General features: G+C 47.6%; 1 protein-coding gene across 11 annotated transcripts in view; it reads right to left on the bottom strand.

Annotated features, from left to right (window-relative positions):
• Positions 1-23,142, bottom strand: part of TPM3 (tropomyosin 3) — a 77,435-nt gene that overhangs the window by 31,784 nt on the left and 22,509 nt on the right. For 6 of the 11 annotated variants that reach the window (XM_054994885.1, XM_054994870.1, XM_054994911.1 and 3 more), the window contains exon 1: positions 13,781-13,979. The exons of the other annotated variants lie outside the window; for them this stretch is intronic. In XM_054994885.1, coding sequence (XP_054850860.1) covers positions 13,781-13,912 — 132 coding nt within the window. In that variant the 5' untranslated portion in view covers positions 13,913-13,979. Of the gene's footprint in view, positions 1-13,780; positions 13,980-23,142 lie in introns of those variants that run through there. 11 annotated transcript variants of the gene reach the window in all.

Raw genomic sequence — 23,142 nt, 5'->3', positions numbered from 1 at the left:
CAAAGGCCGCACGCCTCGCCCTGTTTGCAAACCTGGGGATGGGAGCTGTTTACCTTGGGGCATGCTGCACTCCCAACCCGCCTCCCTTCTTCCGCAAGCCTCACCCTCTGCAAGTTTAGTCAGCGAAACTAGCCGAGTTATACAGGCTGTGCAGCTGCAGAAGCAGCGTGGAGATCTAGGGGGGATATAGCATGGCTGGGCCTCCTTGCTCCGCGGGAGGAATTTCTGAAGGCATGGAATGCACCTTCCCGGGGGGGGGGGGGGAGGCGATATGGACGTTAAGCAACTCTGCGTGCCATTGCAACACTGCACAGTTCGCTCCCCTATTTCTCCACTGGCGTCCCCCAGATTTCCAACGGGGGTACGCTGTTGGCCCAAATTGGAATTGGAAGCACGTGTTGCTTCTAAAAAGGATTTGCTTTTAAAGTGGCAATCCTATTATACTTGGGCTCAATGAATGGTCGGGGAGAACCCAGACAGATCTGGAGATAAAGCACTTGCGTAGCTGATTGATACCCATGAAATGTCCAGTCACCTCTCCGCCATGAAAAGCGAAGGTCTAGGTACGCCTGGGTTTTTTTGCTTCGTTGCAATACTCAGCACAATTTAGGAACTGGTAAAGTATACCAACCCATGAACCTGGTGAAAAGCCAACCTTTGGCCACTAATGGGCAGTTCCTTCCAGCTCTCCTGAGATTACTCAAGCAAGCCACAGGGATCAGTCACTGCTCAGCTCCCCTGGACTATTCTCCACGCTAGCACAGGGAATCAAAGAGTAATCACCACTGACCCAAGAAAGGGGAGTGCATTTGTGCCGCCTGTTTGCCTCTAGTTTGTTGCTGTAACTCCTGGAAGACAGGAGCCTCCAGACCCAAAACTAAATACCAGTTCAGTGCAGACTTGTAATTTAGTCACTCGCCTATGGTGAACAAAATCAGCTTCCAGGTAATCAAGCCAGAAATTTTTCTAGATCTTGAGGAGTTGGTTTATTTCAGCTCTTTGACTTGTAATGTCTCTCCCCCCTCCCCCCCCGGATTACAAAGAAAGAGCAGCAAGTGCTACTAGCTCACACCTTAACTATTTATTGCCGCTAGACTGCAGCTGCAAACTAAACCGTAAGCCAAGTTAGGGGAGTGCATGCACGCACACAACACACACACAGTTACTACTGCATTCATTTCCCACTGGAAACTGGAAGAGTTTCCAACTGTAACTCCTCTCCCACCAAAACCAAGAGTAATGAAACTCTCAGAACTATATACCCCTCATGCACAGAACCTTCCCTGGCACACTTCAGGCAGGCAGGAAAGAACCAGTTTTACAGGCCATGACATTTCTCAGTAGCAGAGCAGTAACTAGGAGCCGTTTGGCATCCCAGAAGGCAGGCAGCAAGATACACCTGGCACTCCAGAAGGAGGTAAGGACAGCACAGAGAGGCAGCCATCAGTGTGAGGCTGCACACTTGCCAACCCAAGACGGCTGGAAGCACAGCAAAGAGGGCACAAATGCCTCAAAGCAAATTGCTTATGAGGAATTACAGGGGAGGCAGAAAGCCCCCTACACCACCACCCCCTGTAGCCCATTCAAGTGGGCCCTTACATTTTGTAACCCCATTGCTCCTATAAAAATCCTATTGGCCTGCTGCTCTGTACTATTGCACAACCCTTCTGCCTGCTCTTAAAGAGTACTGCTAGCCTCTTCTCCTATGGTTAGTTCAGTGAGCTTGCTCTGGAAGGCAGGCCTATTAACATAGTCATCTTTGATGATGGCAAAATCTATCCAACTCTGCTGATGGGACAATATCCCTGCTGTAGCATAGTGGTTAAGTGGTTGGATTGTGAATCAGCACTCTGCTGGCTCGAATCCCACTACTGCCATGAGCTCAGTAGGTGGCCTTGGGGAAGCCACTCCTCTCAGCCCCAGCTCCCTAGCTATTGTGGGAATAATAATAACGCCGATTTTGTTCACTGCTCTGAGCAGGGCACTCATCTGTCTAGAAGAGTGGTGCATAAGCATAGTTATTAACTGTTTCGCCAACTGATTCCATTTCCTCCTGACCTTTATAAATTCCCATTGTCCAGCTTCATGAAGCTACCTGGGAACAACTGAACAGGTTTGTTACAGCTACCAAAAAATTATTTTAAAATGTCTACTTTAGCACATCTTCTACGCTTTGAACAAAGCCGGATTTACGACAAAGGGACTTTACTTACTCCCAAAATGCATATAAGGAAGATTCTCAAGAGCCCCTGAGATCCAGATGGTCACAATTTGCTTTCTACTATTTCAAATTCCCCAGAACGCTTCATCTGACTGGAAATTCAGTACAGCTTTATTAATGTGAGGGTTACCATGCCTCTCTACCGCTCCCTCCCTGCTTTACCAGGGACTTGTGAAATCCATGAGTGCTGGAGAAGGACATAATGAACGGGGGGCTTTTCATAGTCTTCGGTACCTCTTGGATGCCCGTTTTGTCCCCAGTACCATCTAATCTAATTCAGCTGCAAAGCCTTCAGGGGTCTCCATTTTAGGAAAGGCATAAACTGCTGACTTTGGGGTTTTGCGCCGCAACCCCCCACCCGTAATTTAAGTAAATATCCAGCCTAATAAGAGAGCCCTGGGGAACTCAAAAGCCTCATCTGTAATAATGTGATTTGTTGTAATAAAAGATATATATTACATGGCTGGGTTTTGGGTTTTTTGTACCTTAATGGACCAACAATCTTGTCTAGGGAACACTGGACACAGCATGGCAGCATTCATTTTAGTACACGAGGCACCCCCACCCCCTTCATTCTAGACAAGAAGACTCTGCTTTGGTGCAAATAGCTTTGAGCTGAGGTCATGGAAGAACTTTGGCTCGCACAGATGTTCTAACAGGGCCCTCACAGTTCGACTCCGGGTTTCTGTACCAGGGCGAGAGTCAGGGGCCTGCAGCTGCGCCGAGCAGGGTGCTGCAGCTGGTTCAGGGCTGCTGCCTCTGGGACTGGCAGCTGGAGGGGGGTGGGCATCTCTCCCCCCACCTCCCATGCATGATTTGCATCAGCGGCAGTTTCGTTTTGCATACAGCAGCCACCATGCAGCAAGCGTGAGAAGCCTGCTTGGCTCAAAGCCCCCTCTTCATTACCAAAGAGCAGCAAGCAGAACGCAAGGCACAAGACTGGGAACGAAAGTGAAACAGAACAAAGTGGATGATTCGGCAGGGGCTCGTGGAAAGACAGGGAGGGGCCAACGCCTACTTATTCACAAGCCATCTTGGTCCTGTTTTATTACAGCCATCCAGTGCAGAAGAGTGGCATCTGCTCAGCAGCTAGAAGGTCCCAGGTTCAGTCTCCAGTTAGAAAGACTTCAACCTGAGACCCTGGAGAGCTACTGCCAATCAGAGTAGCCAATACTGACCCTGGCGGTCTGATTCAATATAAGGCAGTTTCATGTGTTCAGGCAAGTACACAACTGTATGGACATGTCCTTGATAATGATTGTACTAATCTCACACTATGTAATCCTCCTTGAGTATCAGTGAGAAAGGTGGACTATAAATGACATAAATAAATAAACCGGGCAGAGTTCATGCCCAGAGGATAGGTCTACCCAGGGCGTTTTTTCTGGGAAAAGAGGTGGTGGAACTCAGTGGGTTGCCCTCGGAGAAAATGGTCACATGGCTGGTGGCCCCGCCCCCTGATCTCCAGACAGAGGGGAGTTCAGATTGCCCTCAGAGGGCAATCTAAACTCCCCTCAGTCTGGAGATCAGGGGGCGGGGCCACCAGCCATGTGACCATTTTCAAGAGGTTCCGGAACTCTGCATCTACCACTGGCTATGTTGACTAGGGGGAGCCTACGCATTCTGAGGCAATAAACCTCAGTAATTCTGAATATGAAGCACATTCCGAGGCAATAAACCTCTGAATACCAGGTAGCGACATCCCAGGAAGATCTTGAGCTACATACTCTGCGGTTGACCCTCCAGAGTGGGCCGCTGTATGAGACAGGATGCTGAACTGGTCTGAACCCACAGGGCTCTTATCGCACAAAGGACTTCATGCCCAAACAGGAATTTGAACTTATATCTCCACAAATCAGCCAACTACGATGCATGGCTCTCTAGCCCCCTGCAACTTAGTAGGACCATTCAGGTACCCACCGCCCCATGAGAATAAAGCAGGACTCTCCTTTATGCCACATATCAGGCCAAAGAACGATTCATGCAAGGTTTAATGAGCAGCGACTGCGTGCATTTCGCTCTTCCGTGAGTTTAAAATTTCCAGAGAATCTCCGTCTAAATGATATGCTCGAACGTATGCAGCCAATGCCTGCCGAAAAATTCTCCACTGATTTGGACGGGGAGGGGGGATTCAGCACTCTGTAGTTCCATGCCCTTGCCCACTAGCAAATTTTAACTTAATTTGCATCCTTTAGCCAGGTTACAACACAGAGCTTCCTTGGCTGCAGAATCTGAACTGTTTAAACACAGAATCTGAATTCTAGGCATAGAAGACACATGGCCCTGGTCTGATTGCCCAATTCCCTGCATGAGTAGACGACACACTGTCTCCTGCTCTCATTAGCCACAGACAGCACAAAGAAGGCATGCCGAATGGAGGTTGCCCCAAGCCTCTCCCCGTTTGTGTTGTAACATGCAAATAAGTTTGGCCCGTAGGTCAGTGCAAGGCCACCAAGTTACTGGGGAGGGGGAGAGAAAGACCACCTTTCCAGACCACCAGGCCTGACCAGAAACAGGACTGCTTGATAACCTGATCAAAGGCCTCCAGATACCTCCTGGGCGCCTGACCCTGTAGCGGTCGGTTGCATCTGAATGCCAGAAGCAGCAGATATGACGACGTGGGTGATCTGGCTGCTGAAGGAAGTTCCTGTTGCAAGTTATCCACCAGAAAGGAACTGCTTGCGCTAAGCCCCCTTTAAAAGAAGCGTGTACCCTCCAGTTCCACAAGCAGCCTCCATCCACAACTGGGTTTGCTAGCAGCTGCCCAGTTAAGAGACGTTCTCCCATCTTGGCTGAAGCACCATCCAGGAAATTCCAGGCAGCAATGTGTTATTTTTTAAATTTATTTTACTGAACTTATATACCACCTCCGCACCATATTTAGTGCTTGAGGCCATTTACAGCATACATGTTTTAAAAAACCATGCAAATACACAAAATTTTTGGACCTTTTCTCAGAGGACAAAGGAATTCTACGACTAGGTTTTATTAGGAACCTTTGCTACAAGAGTCAGGTATTTTTCAGCTTGCAGATCTGACTGAGTAGTTCTTATTCATATTTGTAACCTGCCTAGAATCCCAGTGAGAAAGGCAGACTATAAATTAAGCTAATAATAATGACTGAATATGGCAGGGATTCAACAAGTATACAAAGTAAATATACAAGCTTTTCAGGAAGTAGACAGGGCCATCGTAAGGCAGGACTTGTTCCACAGGAGCAACAGAAACCACAGCCACTGCGGCATCAGGAGGAGTGGTACACATAATTCCAAAGGCCGGAGTTTGCATCATGTGTTCCATGCGATTGTCATGCAATTCTTTTGCAGAGCAAAGTGGAAGATAACTGGGTTGGCTCCGCCTCCAGAGGCAGCCATTTTGGCGTTGGATCTACCTCCTGCACCAGCCATTTTGGGGTTATGCTCACCACCCCCTCTCTAAATTCCAAAGGTGCCCACAGGTTCAAAAAGGTTGGGGATACCTACTCTAGCAAGTGCACTATGGGAGAAGAGAAAGAAAAGGGGAACATGCAAGGAGGAGACAAAAAGGAAACCATTTCCTTCCTTTCTCCCACCCTCAGAGTTTCAAACCAAAGCCAGTCATGTTTTTTTTAAAAGAGGGCTGCTTTGCCATGAGACTCAGGCAGCTGCAGCACCTTTACCAAAACCATCAATTCATCACAGCCACAGACTACCACCAGAAGCTGTGGTGGTTGCCAGTGGCTTTCAAAAAGGTAGACACCGAGGAGAATGAGTCTATTAATGGGTGTAAGCCATGCTGGCTAGATTCCATTTCAGTGCACTGCTGAATTCCAGTTCCCAAGGAGGCCACATTAAAGAAGGAAGGTTGTCTTTGCACTAGGCTTGTGGGCTTCCCAAAAGCAGCTGGTCAGTCACCCAAGGCTACGGGACAATGGAATGGCTGGACTGATTGACCAGCACTCTTGTGAAGTGTAGAGTCAGAGGGGTCCTGCACAGCCTGTAATTTCAAGGCAGCCACCCAACCCTTCATCAACGAAGAAATCAGAAGGAGACTGAGACTTGGAAGAGCAGCTGTCAGGGAGCAAGATAAGATCCTGAAAGATAGAAGTGTCTCTCTGGGGACCAAGATCAAGATAATCCAAACTATGGCATTCCCCATTACGATGTATAGATGTGAAAGTTGGACAGTGAAGAAAGCTGACAGGAAGAAAATGGATTCATTTGAAATGTGGTGCTGGAGGAGAGTTTTGCGGATATCACGGACAGCCAAAAAGACAAATAAGTGGGTTCTAGATCAAATCAAGCCTGAATTCTCCCTAGAAGCTAAAATGACAAGACTTTAGTCACTTCAATTGTACTTTGGTCACATCATGAGAAGACAAGATTATCTGGAAAAGTCAATAATGCTAAGAAAAGTGGAAGGCAGTAGGAAAAGAGGAAGACCTAAAATAAGATGGCTTGACTCAACCAAAGAAGCCACGTCCTCCAGTTTGCAGGATCTGAGCAAGTCTGTTAATGGTAGGACGTTTTGGAGGTCTTTCATTCATAGGGTCGCCATAGGTTGGGGGTGACACACCTTCAGGCTTCGCACTTGGAAAAAAAGTGTGCTTTTCCCACGAAACCCTCAGGCCTTCTCTGCTACATACCATTCAAAAGCCTCCCAGTGACCAGCCTGTTGGCAATCAGATTGCTCTCAACATGCCTGAAAGGGCGATTTTGGAGAGAGGGGAGACTTCAGTGGGAGGGAGATGGACAGACTGCCTCCTCCTCTAGACTCACTGTCTCCCTTGTTCAGATGAAGGAGTGCCTGCCATAAATCTTCCCTCTTGGCTAAGGGTCTGCTGACAAGTTGCTTTCCCCAGCAAAGCAGAGGCTGTCTTCCCCCTCTGGGAAGGGGGAGGGGATCCCAGAGACGGATTACATATATTTGCTACCCAATTTAAGGGTTTTGCCACCTTCTCCGAGGCACAAGCTGAAGGCTGGTGGATGTTGGTAAGTTAGGTGGCTTAAAGCTACTTTGCGGAGGTCAAATCTTATCCCCTTCTTATTGCACTTGCAGAAGGAAAAAAAAAAGAGAGAGGCATGCTAAACACAGAAGGTCTCTGTGCCAGCATCAGTTAAGCCAGGGGCGCAAAGGTCAAAAGCTTTCCTAGAAAAAAAGAAAAGGCTTGGGAATTAGGCTTGGGAATTAAGTCTTGCCTGCCTGCTAATCCACACCAAGCCGCTTGGCAATCCTTGCTATCCCTAAGCACGGAACTGCTAACAGGCTTTTTCCCAGAAAAGGGGGGGGGATGAATGACATCACACAGACTCAAAAAGGGCTGCCAGTTTTTGGCTCAGGCAGATTTTACAACCGACCCCGTGATATCCTGGATAGAACTCCTCCCATCAATTCTTCCCCCAATTCTTTTGTGTGCCTCTTTCTGCCTGCCCCCTTCGCCTCACAAGACTGGAGGTGTAGAGCACAGCAGGTTTGTGTGTGTGTCGGAAAGAACAGGCAAGAGAAGCCACGACTGCTGTATCATCATCGGCAACTTTAGAGGCACAAGACGAGAGCGTCACAGACCGACAACCCTGGACTAGTAAGCAGGTTTAACCCTCTGGATCAGAGCCCACAGCTGGAGGAGGCTGATTCAGAGCGTTTTTTACGAGCAGTTTTTTGGCCCTGAGCAAAGCTGGAAGAGAACCAGAACTGCAGGCACCAGTTCACCCAGTATTTAGGGTTGGCACATCGAGACAATATTTGGGCATTTGTTAGAAAGGCAGAGGAAAGGCCTTCTTGCCCTGCAACAGAGGCCTCCTATGACGGCTTGCATCTCTGGTCAAGAAGAATCAAACAGTAGAATAGCTGAATTGCGCCTTTAAAGGCTGGATTCGGTTTCTTTAACAGTTCATACCGCTTTTCTCTCTTTTCACTTACAACTGCTGTAACGGAAGCCTACAGTCTGCTGTCGGTGATTTTTTTATATATACATCTTGGAAGATGTTTAGCAACTTGTACAGATTTATGCAGATGTTATGAAGCGTTGTAAATTTTATCAACATGCCTGGATTGAATACTGTTCCAACTACAAGAACGTGGCTAGCAAATTGCTCTTGAGCAACAAGGGGCTGGCATACCACACGTATGGAGGCAGACCTTTCCGCGCCTTCCTTTTCTCCCAGCAGCCCACTGCCATCACCAGAATGCAGATGCGAGGGGTGCGGCTGGGAGCCTAGTGACTATTCCGTGAGACACGGGGACAGGGGCTGCGGCCACCACCCCCAGCAGCCCCATAAAGGTTTATGCTGGGGGGAAGATCCACCGGTGTTCAGAGAGTTCAACCCGGTTTCACAATAGTAATTAACCAGCCTGTTTCTTTAAGTGGCATAAATATCAAGCCTGCTGATGACCAAAGTATTTGCTGCTCTAATGACATTCCTGCTTTAAAAAGAATTCTTGACAGGCAAGTTGATGAGAGCTCCTTTGTCTGGCCCAACCTCTCCTTTGGTGGGCCCAACCCCACCAAAACTTGATTACTGACTGTTTATTCTATACCTACTAAACATACAATGCAACACTGGGTTGAATTCAAAACAGAGAGACCAGCCTTCATCCAAGCTGAAGGAAGAGGCTAGGCTATGCCACCCTCTCTGACAGACAAGTATGCCCTGGTTTGTGAGTGTTCGCCAAGCAAAAGGTGAGCCACGGAGCTTCTCTCCCCCTAATAATAAAGTGCAGTCGAATCACAACCAACTTAACGGTAATCCCTGAAGGGGTTTTCAAGGCAAGAGATGAGCAGGGCTGGTTTGCCAGGACCTTCCTCTGCATAGCAACCCTCCCTGGTCTCCCATCCGAGTGCTAACCATGTCCGATCCTGCTTAGCTTCCAAGCTCTGTTTGGGCTATTCAGGCTGTTCTTTCTCTTGACTGAAAACCTGTTATTTTAAATTGAGAGCCTTGTCCCTCCATCTCACAAAATATCACCAGCTTAAGCGGGGTGGGGGGTGGGCACCCAATCATGCCTGGATCCAGTTCAGAGCACAGCCCCACCCACCCCAACTGGCATCAATGGAATGAGGGGAAGCCAAGGGTCTGCTCCTTAAACGTGGATGTAATTTTAGTTGCCATTTCTAGCACCTCTGATGCTCGCAGCTCACTTCAGGAGCCAATGCCCTACCAAAGTAATTTTTATCATACTGGAGAACATAAATCTAAGGGTAAATTGTGCTTGTCAAGTTGCAACTGGCTCTATAAAAGTTCCACTTCACTGGGTGGCACCAGAGATGAACACTGGTGGCTTGCCACACTGCTACACAGCCAGACGAGGTCTTCCTTTGGTGGTCTCCCATCTAAGTACTGACCCTCCTTATCTTCTGAAATCTGACAAGGTTGGGCTAGTCTGGGCTGTTAGTGCTGCTACATTACTCTACCTTCTCTTTAAAAGGCTGGTCCAATCCAGCTAGACTTGGAAGTTAAACATTGAGTTTTCCACCATCCCCAGAAGAACTTCGCCCATAGTCGCATGTATCCAATTCCGTATCCCCTTGTATCAGAATGGGCCTTCTCAAACCAAAAGCAGTTTTCCAACCTCAGGATTGTAAAGGCAGAGAGGAAGGCCTGGAAATGGAGGGGCAATGCCAGCTGCATCCCATAAGACAATTTCCAGCTGCCCTGGAATGAATCTGCATTGCCCTTGTGCTGTTCCCGACCACCAGCAGAAACAATATTCTGCAGAATTAGGACCATATGCCTGCTTTTTAGTAAGTTCAGCCGAGAGCAAACAAGCACGAAGCGCATGAAGCCCTGACCAAGGGTTGCTGGCATATAAAGGAACCTAGTGGTTCCAATAAAAACGACAGGTAGGCAATTGAGCCAGGGCTGCAGGACAAGACCAAAGTGCTTCAAACCCACACCTAGGAAACTGCAAACATACAGCTCTGAAGCCTTCCAGCACTTCACCTTGAAGGTAATCAGGTGTCAAATCAGCTGCTAAGCAAAACCAGTTTCCTGTAGAGAATTGAGAGGCTATTTGCCACCGACAAAGCACCACATTGGGACTGCACCCATCAAGTAAACCTACGCTTGTAGTTCTTGGGAGGCCAAACCTGCAAGACTAGGTTCCTGGCTTTGCCAGAAAGAAAAGAGGACAGGAAAGGGCTGACCAGTAATTTCCACACAGCCCTCCTTACCCTCAAGTGATGCAAGAGTTTGGGGCTTTTTGAGAGCAGATGGAAAGAGGCCCCGCCCAGACTGAACCACTGCTGAAGTCTTGCCCATTCATAACTCCAACCCATCACCCTGGACAAGAGTCAGGGCAGAAGCTGGCCCTTCAGCTGCCAAAGATTCAGGACAGCAGCTGTTTCCACTAACATGCTTATGCCATCCTTTCATGTTTTGGAGCTGCCACACCAAGGGCTCCCTAGCCAGGCACTCAGCACCAAAGCGCCTCCCCGAACAGACGGCTCTCCTGACTTTCCATTAAAAGCCATCTCCATTTATTTTATTTAAAACATTTGTTAGTCGCCTTTCTACCTTACGGAACGCGAGGTTGCTTACAATGTAAACAGAACATGACATAAAAACGCAGAACACACATGAAGGGGCCATGAATTAAAATCCTAAAACTGCTGATTGGCAGAGGAATTAAACTAACTGAATGCCATCCTAAATACAACCGTTTTCAGCTGCATACTCAGGATCAAGAGTGCGGGGGCCAGCCACGCTTCCCTGAGAAGACTGTTCCTTAATTGTGGGGCTGCCACCGAAAAGGCCGTCTCTCACATCCCCAGATTCTTTCTCCAATGGCCAATCAAGAGGGCCTCTTGACTGGCCATCTTAATTCCCATGCAGAATGCAAAGGAGAAGATGGTTCTTCAGATACTCCAGCCCCAAGGACCATCTTCTCCCATGTGTTCCTGCCCATTTAAGTGTGTTATATTGTTCTGTTGCATTGCTTTCCGATTTTCTAATCCAATTTGCTTTGAGATGCAACGTCTTTCCACATTCCAGGCATTTCTATGGTTTCTCCCCCATATGAGTTCTTTGATAGGAAAGCTTCCCCCTCCCCCCCCCGCCCCACATTTCAAGCATTTCTGTAGTTTCTGCCCTGTATGGATTCTTGGATGATGCCCCTTTATGGCAAATTTGTGTTATTTATAGTCCGCCTTTCCCACCGAGACTCCGTGTAGATCCCTGAGATCAACAGCCGAGATAGTCAATAAATAATGCAATAGCATATGCATAGCAGAAATTTGAGAAGCACACATTTGAATACAGAAATATAAAGATGAAACATCTGCTGAGATGAAACGTAAGTAATTTAACGTGACCTATTAAATGATGTGTGAAATTATCTACATCAACAGACAGTACTCAGAAGAATACTCAAACGGGTTGCGGCAGCAGGAGAAACCCACTTGGGCTAGCTTCCCTGCCCGCCTGCCCCCCCCCCGCTAAAGCTTCTTCTAACCAAGCAGCAGAGTCAGTTTCTCTCTCATTCCCACCCATCCCTGCCCGCAGCCTGCTTCCAACCTCAACTGCCACTTCATTTCCTGAACAGGCAGCAGGAAAGCCACTGGTTGCAACCCAGATCCGTTGAGAAGCTTGCCTTCCTGGAAACGCCTTTCACATGGCACCAAGAAACCCCTTACACATGAAACACCCCCCCATCTAGCCGGATGCAAGCGATGACCCTTTCTCAAAGGGTAATGAGAAGACAAAGGCACAACTCTTGCCAGGACAGTCCCGTTCCCCCCCCCCCCCCGCTCCTCCGATGGTGTCACCAGAAAGTCCCTCCTTCCCTTGGGCACCAGTTTGAATGCAGCCCCGCCCCTTAGTCCCCACAAACTGCTTCTATCATAACTGCCCAATACTCTTAATTACCAAGCCGGAGCCTTCCCCGCCCCATCAATATGCTACCATGAGCAGACATCTTCCCCCTTCTCAAACAGCCACATCCCTGTGAGAAAATCCGAAAATGAAGCTGCTTATACAGCCGAGTAAAGCCGACATATCCTTTGTTTGGCAGCAGGACAGAGGCGAGGAGAGAAGCTTTACTATGCTTGCTCCCAGTGACTGGCCATTTTATCGGAGATGCCACAGAATGAATGCATTCTGCATGCGAAAAGGGCACTGTGAGCCCACCCTTTCGCATCAGCACCCCTAATTATTACACCCTGCTGGTTCCGAGTAATTTTTTAAACATAATTTTCACCACCTATCATCAGAACACCCTGATTTGATTCCGATACTGCTCTGCACATCTCTGGCCCAGAGGCACCCCCCCCCTACTTTCAGTGCAGCCCCACCCACCCCTCCACCACTTCCCCTTCTTCACAATCAGATCTCACAGGCACCACTTTTCACACAACACATAATTAACTCGGAGCATTCGCTGCTACAATAAGCAGTGAGAGGATAGCCACTGGCTAGTGCAGCTGAGATTAGGCAGATTTTTGGAGAAGAGTATCAAAAGACTATCATTAACCATAACTAAATGGAACCTTCATGACCAGGGGCAGTGTACTTGTGAACAGATACTTGCTTCCCTGCCCTGTGAGCATCTCAGACACCTGGTCAACCAATGATGAACACAGGACATTTCTGATCAACAGATGCTGGAAGGAGGGAGACCTCCAACAAAGGAGACTCACATGCTCTCACACAATGCTTCAGGGTTTCTGGCTGGTCTTTGTGGGCAAGACAGGCCTTTGGCCTGGCCTAGAAGGATAATTCTAATTTGGCTCCATTTACAGCAACCAGTTCAGCAACAGCTATCAACCATCATGACTAATAACATTCAGGGAACATCTACCTTCACACACCAGAACAAACAAGGCAGAGCCCAAGCCTTCACACCCTGCTGATGAAAACCAAAAGCTGAGAACCGTCAGACATTTGGCTGGACCTCACCTCACAAAAAAAGGAGTCACAACAATATAGCAAAAAAAAAAATCTATAACTAGTAAAATCTGGATCCAGCAGCCATCTTAAAAAACAACCAGGTTTGGTCTTTATGGTGGTCTACCTGGTCTTTCAGGTACTACTGGAATCTTGCTCTTCTACTACAGCCTAACACAGCCAGAGCTAGCAAGGAGTAGGCAGCAGCCAAAAAGAGAGCCTCCTTATTTAATGCATCTGACAAAGAGAGCTGTAGTTCTCGAAAGCTTATGCTACATTAAAGCTGGTTAGTCTTAAAGGTGTTACTGGTCTCTTTCCTTATTCAATGGCAGACTACCTCTAAGCACCCCTGAGGAGGCAGGGGGGGTTGAGGAAAGAGCACACACACGTGGACACCGACAGGACAAGGCTACTGCTGCCACAACCCTGTTGAAACTGCAAAATGGTGGAGGTTAAATTTAGGATGAAAGTTACTTCAGACAAGACCCTCCCGAAAGCAAAACTCAGGCCAAGCGCAAAGGATTCTGGGGGCTCAGAGGGGTACCAAACTCAGGCCAGGCGCAAAGGATTCTGGGGGCTGAGGGGGCACCGAACTCAGGCCAGGCGCAAAGGATTCTGGGGGCTGAGGGGGCCACCCTGGAGGATTTGGGGCGCCTTCCCTCCTTCCCCCTCTCCCATCTCCCGACGCCGTTTCCCTCACCTGCTCCCGGGCGCGGCGCTCGGCCTCGGCCTCCCGCTGCAGCCTCTCGGCGCGCTCGTCCGCCTCGTCGGCATGCTGCTGCAGCACCTGGATCTTGCGCTTCACCGCCTCGATGGTGGTCGCCCCGGCCATGACCGCAGCTCAGCCCGCCCTGCTCTCGACTCCCGTCCACGCCGCCGCCGCTCCCGACAACCCCCGCGCCCCGCCCTGAAATACCGGAACCCGCCCCTCCCCCTCCCGGGCACCGCCCCGGCAGCGCCCCGCCCGCTGACGTCACCCCGCCCCGCGCGAAAAGCCCCGGATGAGGGCGGCTCCGGCGCCTCTGCTCGGCCGCCTGCCGAGGGGTTGCCATGGCGACGGGCGCGGGCCTCCCCGAGCCAATGACATCCTTCCTCTTCTTTCCTCCCTCAGTGCTGCAAGATGGTGGCGCGCCTGTGGGGCTCTGACAGCGCAAGCCTAAGCAGTTACTGCTGTTTAAGACCATTGGAATTAGTGGGCTTGGAGTAACTCCGTTTAGGATTGCACTGTGAGAAGCCTAGCCTGTGTTCACTTACCTGGGTGTAAACCTCCTTGAATAAAGTGGGATTTACTTCTGAGTGGTGGTGGAGAGTGCCCTCAAGTCATAGCTGACTTATGGCGACCCCTGGTGGGCTTTTCACGGTAAGAGACTAACAGTACCTCTGTTAGATCAAGATGGGTAGCCATGTTAGTCTATCTGTAGCAATGGAAAAGAGCAAGAGTCCAGTAGCGCCTGTAAGACTTAACAAAATTAGTGGTAAAATAGGAGCTTTTGTGAGCCACAGTTCACTTCTTCAGATAACAGAGTACTTCTATTAGTGGTAAAATAGGAGCTTTTGTGAGCCACAGTTCACTTCTTCAGATAACAGAGTACTTCTATTAGACTCTTGCCATGAAAACCTCACTAGGGTCGCCATAAGTCAGCTACAACTTGAGAGCGCTCTCCACACCGCACTTCTGAGTAAACATGCATAGGCTTATGCTGCCCATTGCCAGTTTGGGCATAATCTGGGCATAGAGCAGGGGGCACTAGGGGGTGAGGTACTGTTTATTTCCCGTATTGTGCAAGGGGTTGGACTAGATGATCCTTAGGATCCCTTTCAGCTCTCTGTTTCTATGTTACTTGGACATAGGTCCCATTTCAAGCAGTGATGGGGTTTGCTTCCAGGTCAGTGTACGGATGAAGAAAGGAGCTGCAAAGATGGGGCACCTACCACACCAGCGAGAGAAAGCTCCACCTTAAGTCTCAGTGATAAAAGCAGACTATAAATAATAAAATAGTAAATTGAAATCAGCAGCTTTTACTTTAAGCACGCATAAAGAAACTGCTCTATGAAGAGAGTGCAGTCTTTTTGTCCTCAGTTTCTTTCTGTGAAACTACTTGCCACCTCTGTCTTAAGTGCAGACTCTTCAGCCACCCCAGCTGAACAATAATGCATATTGGAGGGAAATAAAGGAATAAAAGAGTCAAATGAGCAACCTTAAAAAGCACACACAGCAATAAAAACTATTTTTAAAAAACCTCACAAGGAAATGGTAGCCAGAGCAGCATAAAAGAGGGGAGACAAGTTTTCACTTGGTATCTAAAGCAGGACAAACTTGGCACCAGGCAAAAGACAGTGAAGAGACAGCACGAAAGCACAGGTGCCACAACAGAAAAGGCCCTTTCTCAAGTGCCCATTCTCAGAAGGGCACACAGAACAGGGCATCTGCAAATGATCCTAACAGAAGGCAAAATAAACCTAGGGAAAGAACTGGGGTATTAACAAAGCCCAGTCCTAGGTAAACTTAATAGTGAGGAAGCTGCACTGAACTTAGTGAAGTTTACTTCCTAGTAAATTCATAAAGGATTCAGCTGTGCACCTTGCCAAACTCAAGCTGCGTAAACATACATAGAGCCAAGCTGCAAGGCTGTACTCCTAGATGCATTTACTTAAGAATATGTCCCATTGAACAACACAAAAATGACTCAAATAGGAAAGTTCCACTGAATTCGATGGCACTTGCTTCCAAGGAAATGTGAATAGGAGTGCAGCCATAATAATACACACACAGCCTGCTGAGCTCCTCTTTGTCACCTCAACTATTGTAATCCCCATTCATTTTTAGATACACCTCAGACCTTTCATTTTCCTGCACGGTTTGGCTGTGAGCAGTGCAAGTGAGCAGTGTAATAGCAACAGACAGAGAACTTCGGATAGGAAGTGAAGCCTGAAGTGCTCGGAGAGCAATTAGGTACATATATGGGCAAGAGAATTGAAATTAACCTTTGCAAAACAGCATCTGGGGCTTTTGCTTGGGGAAGGAGCCGGGCTGGGTAACATTCCATTCCAGTGAGATCCTGTTTGCACTGTGCACACACAACGCACACACACACCCCTCCTGTAGGCCTGTCCCCTTTGCCTGAGCAGGGGAAGAGCTAAGAAGTCAAATACTGATACTTTACTGCCTGAGTTATGGGAGGCTCTCGTTTAAGAATTGATAGTCTGGTGGTATTAAGTTACTGCTGGAAGAATTATGCTATCAGAATCAACTCTTTTTCAGTCAAGCTTTCTGGAAGACTGGTTTCCTGTTATTGACTAATTTTAATACAAAATCTACTAAGCGATACCTGTCTGATCCATTTGCTATATAAGCTGTTACAATGTAATTTTCTATTGCATTTTAAAAACTAAACGTTCCATTTTATATTTTCTTGTGTAAGTTACGCTTCAGCACTACGTGACTATCAGATGATGCTATAATATAGGATACTTCAAGTTCTTTCCTTAACTATGCTGTTGCTTTTATTTTCTGTTATCATTACTTATTGTTAAAAAAAATCTACAAAACTTCAAAATAAAAAAAAAATAAAGCTACTGCTGGAAGATCCGGCAGAAATTCACTAGCTCTTAGCTCTGTTTGTCCTCCAAGGCGGATGCAATCGGGACCAAGTGCCCTTTTCGATCTCCATCATCTTTCACTGTGCAAAAAATGATAATGAGTTGACCACTAGTTTTCTTCTCAATAGGAGGGCACAGCCGAGAAGAACAGCAGTAGCTGACAGGTCTGTGTGAAGATACACAAGTATCTGACTACTGAAGAGAAGCAGACAGTAAAAAACCTGGAGGTTACTCAAACAACAGTGTGGTTAACTCTCCTTTTTTCACTCCTGATTCAATAAATGGGGGACTGGAAACTCGTCCACGTTTCCCAGCAACTGCTAGTGCTTCTAGGAGCTGTCTTGGGCAAGCTGGCCTGGGGATACTCACCCTCTGAGAGTTTTCCCAAGGGTCAGATATGCTGACCCAGTGCTGCCCGCGTCCCAAGCTACAGAGGGATTTTGCACTAGTCCAAAAAGAAGAGTTTTTCCAAGGTTGTGCATATGTCACAGTTCTGTAGGCCATAAGGAATATTGTGTCTGATATGCCCTGGATGGAAGGATCGGGAATCCAAATATGAACTCCTATCCGTTGACTTTCTAAACAGCCTAATTCCTATTCGATCCTGTTCATTTCGATAAGCGACCACATCCAAAAAATTAATGGAATCCTTATTCCAATGCATGGTAAATTTTATGTTTGGATCAACTTGATTCATCCAGGTAGTAAATTATACCTCCATTCCCCATGATGGTGCAAGGGCAGTCACTGAAACTACACTATACCAACGGGAAGAACAGATACCCACCACCCCTTTTCTTTTACAGTTAGTGGACCTCATATTGGAGAAGAATTACTTTCTTTTTGACAAGCAGTTTTATTTTCAAATTAAGGGTATAGCTATGGGGTGCTCAGCCGCTCCAAGCATTGCAAATTTGTACATGGCAGATTTGGAAAATAGGGCAATCCTTACACCAAAAAAACCCCTTTCAAAGGAGGATTATTGCATACAAAAGATTTATTGACGACTTATACATTTTGTTTAAGGGGGATGAATATGTGGAGGCATCTACTACCTGGATGAATCAAGTTGATCCAAACATAAAATTTACCATGCAGTGGAATAAGGATTCCATTAATTTTTTTGATGTGGTCACTCATCGAAATGAACAGTTCTGTAGGCCAGCAGAAAAGCTGAAGAACCCAGCTGTCTGAGAATCTTTAAAAAGCCATTCTAAAACGAGTTTTTAACTCCTCATGGTCGCGATCATGGGCAAAGCCCGAAGAACTATTGGGAAAAAAAGACTGCAGAGTTGAACGGGCAAGGCTTTGGTGCTCAGCGTAAGGTAACTTTTCCATGACTCACATTAAATAGGAAAAACATAATACCCCCAAACATTAAAAAAAAATGCAGCATAAGGTAAAATATTGGCTTAAAAACACTGGATACATTTATCTTTGGCTGTTGTTATGATCAGAGAGGGTGACACATACTTCTTGGTATCTCTTTCTTGAGTTCCCTTCCTCTAACTCTGGACTTAGCACTAGAGTAGTAAAAGTGGCCGTGGCAGGGCGGGAGGGAGGAGCCACCATCTGGAACAGCCTGGAGGAAGTGAGTGGAATCTCTCCTGCAAAGCTCTTGCGTCTGTCAAGTCTTATTCATTCCTTGTCGTGGTCAGCCGAGCAATCCTTCGCCTGACTTTGCAATTAGCGCCCGGCTAGAAACACATTCCTTGGCAGGGAGTTTGGCTTCTGAGATTACTCTCACTCGCTTGGAATCACAGAGGAGCGTCTCGCGGTCTAATATTTGAAACACTCAACGAACAAGGAGCAAAGTTCTCTCCTTCCGGCCTCCAGTATCACAAACTAACCAGATTATAATAATCTGGCCCATCCTACCATATTCCATCTGGTAATCAATACTGGGGGGGGGACAGACTTTGCTAAACTCCCTCCATGACCCACCCTGCTGCAATAAAGTCAAATAAGACAGAACTTTCCCCAGCTTGCCTTTTTAGGTGGTGGTGGAGAATGCCCTGAAGTCATAGCTGACTTATAGCGACTCCTGGCGGGGTTTTCATGGCAAGAGACTAACAGAGGTGGTTGGCCATTGCCAGCCTCTGCAGCCCTGGTCTTTGTTGGAGGTCTCCTACCCAATTACTAATGAAGGTCGACCCTGCTTAGTTTCTGAGATCTGACAAGATCAGGCTCACCTGGGCTATCCAGGTCAGGGCATCTTGTTAGGTAGAGATGCCATATTTCCTGGTAGAGCTTCAAAGAAATAAATGGCGCAGCGAGGATTTCCTCATTGCTACTAATGTGCCCCTAGGCCCACGTGTATTTCAGAGTCAGAAACGTGAATGGATTAAACAGGTTTTTTTTTTTTTAAGTTCAGAAATTCCCCCCATTTATCACCAGAGCTGGTTCCAGGTTTGGGGGTGCAAAAAGACTTCTCCGGGTTCACCCACTAAGCGCACTACTCCCGTCATGCACATGCATGCACGCAGCTACGCACCCTCCTGGAGGAGAGAACGGAGTATCATCAGCTCACACTCCTTTAAGCCCTGGCAGACAAGGAAGAGTCCTCCAGGCACGTCTCCCAGCAAGAAATCTGAAGAGAGGGGAGCACAGCTCCTTTGCACGCCAGGGATTCAAGAAGGGCAAAAAGGCCAGGACCACCTTCCTCTTTCAGGTGCCTCCTCCCACCCCCACCCATCCCCCACAGGAACTGGGCAATCACTGCAAAAGCCCCTGTGACATCACATGGGATTGTACTGTCCCGTTTCCTGGTCGGACAATATCCTGCAGAAGGCTGTGCATCACAGCACTCTTGTACAAAGTCATACTTTTCTCCCTTCCTCCAAGTACACTGGCCTGCAATGGGAGATTGTGGAGTGGGGGAGCTTTTGCAGCATTCTCCCATTTCTTGGTGGGAGAGAAATGGGGCAGGGATGCTTTTGAGCAGAGCTTTTTTTCAGCGGGAATGCAGGGGAACGGAGTTCCGGAACCTCTTGAAAATGGTCACATGGTTGGTGGCCCCGCCCCCTGATCACCAGACAGAGAGGAGCTTAGATTGCCCTCCACACCGCTCTGCGGCGCGGACGGCAATCTAAACTCCCCTCTGTCTGGAGATCAGGGGCGGGGCCACCAACCATGTGACCATTTTCAACGAGGGCAACCCTCTGAGTTCCACCACCTCTTTTTCCGGAAAAAAAGCCCTGCTTTTGAGCAAGACCGATTCCAGGCCAGCACTTTATTAAGAGTACCTCCCTTAAATGAATAATTCTGAACTTTATCCCCCTTTCCCCAGCAGCCAGCCACGATCACAATCATTTGTCGTGAAAGGAGGATTTGTTACAGTACCTGAAAAATCACAGCCATGACTTGAGTCAAAAGGAATTTCAGATGGAGGAAAATCAGCGCTCCATGAGACCGCAGCCGTTGCTTTCAACTGAGCTGTGGCTCTGGGTTCGAACCCTCACGTGCCAGATTTACTGTTGGCTATTCAGCCTAGGCACTTTTGCCAATAATATTCCCTGGATTCAGTTCGAACTTCCCCTCTGAACGGCCAGATTATCATGTGTGGATTAAACCACGATTGTGTTTAGTTGGCTCTGTCGTGAGACGAACTAGCTGATCGGACACACGGCCAGAGTTACTCTCCCCGCTCCGAACCTCCAATCCACATTTGAAATAGAGATTAGAAAATTAATGTAGGTTCTATAATGAGTATTAGCCGTGAGGATTAACTAGATCAGGAGTGGCCAAACTGCGGCTCGGGAGCCACATGTGGCTCTTCTAGACATATTGTGTGGCTCCCAGAGGTCTCGGAGTACTGCTGTGGCCATACATTTTATTTTAGTTTAGCTTCTTTCCCTCCCTTCCCTTCTTTCTTTCCATGTCTTTACCTCCCTCCCTTTCCTTTTTTTCTTTCCATGACTTTCATATTGTCAGTAAAAATGTTGGGGTTGCCAAGTCTAACTCAGAAAATACCTGGGGACTTTGGGGGTGAAGCTTAGCAAGGATGTGACATCATTTTTGTGATGTCACTTCCAGCATACTGCACCAAAACCCCACCCCTTCCTGTGATGTCACTTTCAGGACACTCCCCCCCAAACCCACCTCTTCATCTGAAGTCACTTCTATGCATCATGTCAGGCAGCTCTCAAACATCTGAAGTTTATTCTACCTGGCTTTTACATTAAGCAAATTTGGCCACCCCTGAAATAGATCTTCCATGTTCAGACAGTGGTTGCGTTCATGGGGGAGCATCAAAATGTGGCCCTGTCCTGGCAGTAGTACTGTCCTGTGAGGTTGGGCAGGAAGAGCTTTCGTGACAGGGAAAGGGTGGGGGAGCCTTTTAAAGGGATAAAAAGCGGAAGGGGAAGTGGCATGGAGTAGCAAGCTGCCCCATGCCATTTGAAAGTGGAATTTAGCTCTCCTCCCCTCCCCATAGAGGCTATGGAGAGACAATGTCTGGACAAGACATGCTCCACTCCAGCAAAATAGTAGAGTCCAATAGCACCATTAAGACTAACTGGCTTTATTGTAGCATAAGCTTTCGAGAACCACAGCTCTCTTCATCAGATGCATCTGACGAAGAGAGCTGTGGTTCTCAAAAGCTTATGCTACAATAAAGTTGGTTAAAGGTGCTACTGGACTCTCTATTATTTTTGCAACTACAGACTAACACAGCTAAATCCTCTGGATCCACCCTAGCAGCCACTCCAAAGATTCCCCTTTAAACTGGAGGGAGAAAAAAGAGGGTTTTTTTTCTCCGGATTAAAGGGAAAAGCTCAAAGAATGGTGCTTGGAATGAACGCAATGCCACGAGAATGTTCCTCTTTCCATGAAGAGGCTTCCTCTTTTCCCTGTGGTGGAAAAAGAACAACAATATGTGGAAGGAGCCAGTAACTCTGTGAACCCTGGTTCCTGGGTGCCCCAATTGCGGGCTTTGCAGGGGCATCTGGTTGTGGCCACTCTGGGAAACGGGCTGCTGGCCTAGTAGTTAGGCTGCTGGTCTAATTGAGCAGGGCTCTACTTATACCAACTGCTGCGTTAACTGGATGGAAAGGGTTTGGGGATTTGTGGGAAAGGAATGTGTTCTCCGACCCCCTCTCCTGGCCGACTGTAGGACACAAGGAAATCCTTAACCCAGCAGAACTAAGATGAGGTTGGGGGTGGAGTGTAGAATAAAAAATCAGAGCCAAGAGTTTTCTTTCAAAGGCTTCTCAGAGTCTTTCTGCATAGGATGCTCAAGAGAAGGGGAGGTGAAATTGACAGAGCCTTTGGGGAGGTGAAGATGAAATTAACAAACCCTCTAAGGAGCAATCTCCGCCTGCTCTGCCTTTTTAAACTACCTTCCTGTAGAGAGGTGAAATTGACAGTCTTTGGCTCTGTCTTTTTAAACTATGCTTCCTGGCTAACACTGCGTCTCCCTTCACTTGAGCTTCCTCGTGGAAGGTGTCTCGTCTAGAGAGACTCTAGGGACATTCAAGTGAAAGAGCTTATACTTGTTCTCCCATTGTGGATACACATGCACTGTTAGGGAGACAAAATACACTTGAATATAAGACCATATTGTGGCATCTATGGCATGTTTTGCGTTTTTACTCAAAAGAGCTCTACTTCTGTTTTATTTATTAAAATATCTTGACTTTTCTCCTAAAGGCCCCAGGTGGTGTACGGAAGGAAGGAAGGAAGGAAGGAAGGAAGGAAGGAAGGAAGGAAGGAAGGCAACAGGCATCAATAACACCATTAACAATTCATCTGTGTTAAAGACAACCATCAGAAATCTACCACCAGCAACAGTTTCAGAGCATGCAAGCGCACGACTTGTCACCAATTATGCCATTTTTACTTGAGAAAGGGGAAATTCCATATGCTAGTTACTGGGAGGGCCCAGGAGATGTAAAGGATACTACTGCAAGAGACTTTGCCTACAGTTTTCCACAGGCATCTTCGTAACGATAAAGGTTTGACCTGGAAGAGACCTGGGAGCTCCCTCAAACCAACAGCTTTGCTCATCTGAGCAAGGTGCAACTGTGGAAACAGGTAAGATGTAGGGTTGCCAGCTCCAGGTTGGGAGATTCCTGGAGATCTGGGGGGTGGAGCCTGGAGAGGGCAGAGTTTGGGAAAGGGAGGGACCCCAGTGGGGTATAATGCCATAAAGTCCACCTTCAAAGCAGCCATTTCCTCCAAGGGAACTGATCTCTATGGCCTGGAGATCAGTTGTAATTCCAGATTTCCATCTACGACCTGGAAGCTGGCAACCCTTATCAAAAACTGCTCATACATGTGCATTCTTGGTAGTGGCCCCCACCTTGTGGAAAAGTTGGCTGCAAGCGCCAATGCTTCTGTCATTCAACAAACTATGTTCAGGAGGGCATTTCTATAAAGGGAATAGGGCTGTAGGCTGCACCACTGTGTGTAGGAAGTTTTATCTGTTTGTTGTGTGTGTGATCCCGCTCTGTGTTGTTTTCT

Source organism: Eublepharis macularius, chromosome 1, assembly GCF_028583425.1.
Source record: "Eublepharis macularius isolate TG4126 chromosome 1, MPM_Emac_v1.0, whole genome shotgun sequence".
Lineage (NCBI taxonomy): Eukaryota > Metazoa > Chordata > Lepidosauria > Squamata > Eublepharidae > Eublepharis > Eublepharis macularius.
The sequence above is the reverse complement of the archived record's forward strand: the minus strand, read 5'-3'. Positions and strand labels throughout refer to the sequence as shown.